Here is a 5,247-nt window from a genome sequence, read left to right on the forward strand (position 1 = left end):
GAAAGTTCTATCAAAAGGGTGATAAAAGCCTAAGGAAAGAAGGTTTTTAAGTGAGACCATTGTGACCCCTCCACTTTCATGGGGACTTTCTTGAGGTATTAAGACAGATACTTACTACTATTTTATGTTACTATTCACTCTAAAAGTGAAAAAAATGGCAATGAAATTTGAAATAGAGATGTTCAATGGGAGCAATATTAGCTTGTGGAAAATGAAAATAAAAGTTATCTTAAGAAAGCAAAATTACCTTGAAGCAATTGATGAAAGACTAGAAAATGTTGAAGATAAAACATGGGAACCGGGGATGTCATTTCAATAAGCTTGCATTTAGCAATAACATATAATATATTGTCAAACATCCCAAAATTACAAATGAAGAAAGAAACTTGGAATACTTTAACAAAACTATATGAAGCCTAGTCATTGCACAAAAATATCTTCTTGCAAAGACAACCCTATACTCTTCATATGTTAGAATCTACTTCGATGACTGAACACATCAACATCCTGAAGACTCTATTCTCTCAACTATAAGCTATGGAGCATAACATAGAATAGAAGGAACTACTAAAATTCTACTCCAAAGTCTACTTGAATGATATGATCATCTCATCATAAATGTGCCTAATGATGCTTTGAAGACAATGTTCGTCTTTAATGATGTTGTGGTTATTGCACTTGAGGAAGAAGGTAAGCGCAAAAACAAGGAAGACAAAATATCATCAAGAGAACGTGGTTCGAACCAATGGGAGCTACAACCAAAATAGGTCAAAGTCCCAAGGTAAAAAAGAAAAAAGCTACATGTTATCACTACGGAAAACAAGGGCACATGAAAAAAGAGTGTTGGCACTACAAATGAGGGGTAGAGAGAAACATGAAAGGGAAAGGATTTGTCATCAAATACTCAAAGTTGTGTAACATGTACTTTGGATGAAAGAGAAACCTTATACAGCAAGGCAACAACAGTTGCAGATGGCAAAAAAATATTTGTTAAAGTTTTGTTAATTGACTCAATAACAACATGACACATCAATTCTCATAGAAAATGATTTCACCAATATGAACCTATCTCAAGAGGAATAATATACAAGGGCAATGATCTTGCCTTAGAGATTGTTGCATTAGCTCCATCAAAGTAATGATGGATGATGGTGTGATTCGCACTATTCTAGAGGTATGACATGTGAAGAGCTCAAAGAAGAATCTACTATCAATGGGACAATTTCATTCACCCAATTAGTGTCTCTTTTAGCATTCACCCAATTACTCCGAACTCTATGTTTTTTAGTCTATTTACTTTGTTCTTCTTCCTAAATTTAAGAGTGATAAAATCTCAAAAAGATCTACAATCTATGTTTTCTTAGGCTATGGTATAGGACAAGGTGTTATGATCTAACTTCTAAAAGATTTAGAATCTCTTTCTATGTCTCATTATGGAAAATATATACCTCACTACTGTTGTTTTGTGATTCCAATAATTTGTCTCCTAAGTTGTTCATTTTCTTGACCTAATCAATGAACCAAATGTAAAAATTAATCACCATCCATTGTCTTCAATTCCCTATCACCACAAAGAAGCTTCTAAATATGGCAAAATGCAATGGATGAAGAAATAGATGTATTGAACGAGATTTGTACATGATGTGCTGTCATGATACCTCTTAGAAAATATGTAGTTGGTTGTAAATGGGTGTACAAAGTAAAAAATCGATCAAATGGGACCATTTGTAGAAGGCCAAGTTAGTGGAAAAGGGATTTATATATGAATATGGAATGGATTATGATTAAATCTTTTCTCTAGTTTCTAGAATGACATCTATTCATTGCTTATTATTATGGCTTCATAAGAAGGTGGCAACTGTCTCAAATAAATGTCAAAAATGCTTTTTTAAATGGTGACCAAAAAGAAGTCTATATGCAACATCTATCTAGACTATGTTCAAATCAGGAAAATCAAGTTTGTAGATTATAGCATGCTCTATATGTGCTTAAGAAGGCATCACATTCTTCTATGATTCTTTTTTTTATTATTATTATTATTTTATGCAATGCCCTTATGTTTCGGTTTTATGCATTCAATGTAATCAAGGAATTTTGTTGTTGCTTCTCTACGTGAATGATATGGTGGTTACAAGAAATAATATAGATGGAATGAGAGATATCAATGTCATCTACACAAGTGTGATCAGGTATATTTTTGTTGCTTCTCTATGTGCATGACATGGTGGTTACAAGAAATAATATAGATGGAATAAGAGACATCAATGTCATCTACACAAGTGCTTTGAGATAAAAGATCTTGGACCATTGTTTTATTTTCTTAGGATTGAAATATATTTTGTGTATATTTCTTCTCATACCAACTGCTTGTTATTGTAAGTAATCACCATTTGTCATTAAAGCTTAACAGCTAGAAAAAGATATAGTAAAAGTGGTAGTGCACAATCCATTTCCAATATACTTTTAAGTTGTTCTAATAAATAGATGGTTTGATGAAATTGTTATTTAAAACAATCGGTGAATGATTCCAAGTAATGGGTGAATTACATAACAATCTACTAAAGAAGTTTCTAGCATTTGTAAAGCCAACATCTAGATTTGATATGTGTAAACATAATCTTAGATGATAGAGCAACTAGACATAAGATAAAGTAGTGTGAGAGTTTATCTCTAATTAGAAATGTTCGGAGATTGCACGCTCATGAAATCTTTTGAGCCACAAGGATTTTGTATTTGAAATGAATGTGATGTATATCCCACATTCACGAAGAAAAGAAGTTTTTAACAATAATGAACAATTCATTTAATATGAATAGAATTAGAATTATGTATGTACATACAAAGTTAGAATTATATATATGTACACTATTGTAAATTAAGCGACCCTTAACTGCACCATGTTAAATGATAGATTAACCTCATGACTTCAACTTTTATATTTAACACACAAATACATGTATCTTGGGACATGAGCAAAAACAAAAAAGAAAGTGAAAACAAAGAAGAGTTCATATGAACCATATCTATATATTCATTGCAATTTACACACTCGACTTGTAGCTTTTGAAAAGGAAGTTGGTAAAACTAACCATTGAGGGTCATATTTAGAACGTTAGAATGGGAAATTAATTTCATTCTCATTTATATATTAGTGTATTTGGATTAGCTTTCAGAAAAAGAATAGAAATAAAAGAAATTCATTGATATGGAAATCAAATATCACTTTCACTAGAATTTTAATTCTTCTCATCTACATGCATTATGATTCCCTCCATTCTGGTTCTATTTCAATTCCTATTCCGACCACCCAAAGTCAAGGGAATCAAACAAGAAGATTGATGTACATGCACAACGTGGTCATCATCATTCATCTGCAGGTTATGTACCAAATGTGTATCTTTGGTCATGTCTTTCAACGGAGTGCAAGGCTTGGGGGAGGAAGCAACCACGTTGAAGCATCAATGTAGTTGAGGGTGATGAAGGGTGTGGCTCCATTATCGTCTAGTTCCTTGCTGAATTTGGGTCGTTTGGATGTGTCTGCCGCTGGTCCCATACACTTGTATTCTCCATAGAAAACCAATCTATAAAGTCATGCACAGCACTATTAATCGACATGTATAACAACTCAAGGACATGAAAATTGAAGCGTTATCTATCTAATAAAACAAATGACTCACGTATCTCTCTTATGCACACATGTTACCAAGCATTCGAATTTCCTCACTTTACAACAAGGGGTTTTACCCTTGTTTTTTGGATGAATCTTCTCTCTTTCATCATGTTACATTAATATATGTCTGTTACAGAAAACAATAATGAAAGAGGAGTAGTACTTACGAGTCACGTTCAGGTTGGACGTTATCGGACCATCCTAAAGGACTGACAACAGAACTCATGAAGGTGTATGAAAACACCACCCTCGGTCTACTCATCCATGCCCGCCCTAAGAAAGTGTTGCCGCCAGTACCTGACAAGGTGCAGTGGACGAATGAATATCCATTGTCCTCCGATTCAAGGTTCCTTGCCTGCGCTGTGATCACTGAAAATCCGCCGTCTCCTTTGGTATGTAGCTCAGTGCTCTGCACCAAAACAACGTTTTCACCAACAGTTGGCACCCCATATATACTTGTGAAATTATATTGACTGCGTCTGCAGTGTCCAAAACTTACCAAATACAAAGATTTTCCACTTCCAAATATGTAGTCCACAGTGCCTTCAACGTAGCATTCATGGAAGAAATGCCTGCCCCTATCATCACATAGGGTGTCCTGAAAACCGATCAGCCTGCAGTTGTAAAATGCGGCCTTATCACCCGACACCCTCAGTGCCACCGCCTGGGCTCCCTTCCTTTTCCCGTCTGGCCTTGGGGACGAGTTCTGAAATTAATTAATTATAACACCAACATATACATATAATTAAACTTCACATTTTTGGCTAAGAATTTTAAAAAAAATGTGTCATTGCCATCCGAACATCTAATTACTTCACTCACAATGACAATTATGTTCACCGCCATGAAGTAATCCGACTCCACTATGAGCGTCGCGCTGTCCACTGTCCCGAACTTGGCTGCCGTCCCATCAAATGACAGCTTTGGCATGTCCTCTGGTGATCCGTAGAATGTTATAAAGGGCTTATTCCTATCGATCTTGATTTTCTCTTCATATACTCCGCCTCCAATCCATATAATTACGCGTTGTGTATTACCGGCTGGAACACTATTGACTGCCGCCATCACCGTATTGAAGTTTCCTCCACCGCTTTTACTCACCTTGATGATTTTTACGCTGTCCTCCGCCTCCACTAGGGCTGGATCCAGCGTCGTCCTCCGGAGCTTGTACTTCTGGATGCTATTTCTGAACCATGGAGCTAGTTGACTTTTATCGCTAGGGATTTGTGCATTATCATTGTCGGCAAGTACAGCCGATGATGAGAGGGGGACGAGGAGGAAGAAAGCAATGGATATCACTGTCATAGCCATTCTTGACTTGAGTGTGTACGGAATAAGGTTAGGGAGTCGAGAGAGTAGAGGGTGCAATGATATTATAAGGAAAGTGATAGTACTGCAATTTATAGAGGCACGCCATCCTTCTGCTATAATAGAGTGGAGGTCAATCTTAACCATTTCTTTCCCTCAAAACTATAACATGTTCGAAGCTCAATCCTTACCATTAAAATATAACAATCAATACTAATTTTTCAATATTCCACGGTTCTGATTTTGAATTTATCTTAAATTCCTAACTA

General features: G+C 35.7%; 1 protein-coding gene across 1 annotated transcript; it reads right to left on the reverse strand.

The window, feature by feature from the left end:
* Positions 1-3,412: 3,412 nt before the first annotated feature.
* On the reverse strand, positions 3,413-4,981 carry LOC117933170 (putative pectinesterase 63). Its single transcript, XM_034854564.1, has 4 exons — positions 4,493-4,981; positions 4,170-4,376; positions 3,838-4,079; positions 3,413-3,581 (listed from the first exon to the last, which is right to left on the reverse strand). The coding sequence occupies exons 1-4, from the start codon at positions 4,979-4,981 to the stop codon at positions 3,413-3,415; spliced, it is 1,107 nt and encodes a 368-aa protein (XP_034710455.1).
* Between the last annotated feature and the right edge of the window lie 266 nt (positions 4,982-5,247).

The sequence above is a fragment of the Vitis riparia genome, chromosome 16, assembly GCF_004353265.1.
Source record: "Vitis riparia cultivar Riparia Gloire de Montpellier isolate 1030 chromosome 16, EGFV_Vit.rip_1.0, whole genome shotgun sequence".
NCBI classification, from domain to species: domain Eukaryota; kingdom Viridiplantae; phylum Streptophyta; class Magnoliopsida; order Vitales; family Vitaceae; genus Vitis; species Vitis riparia.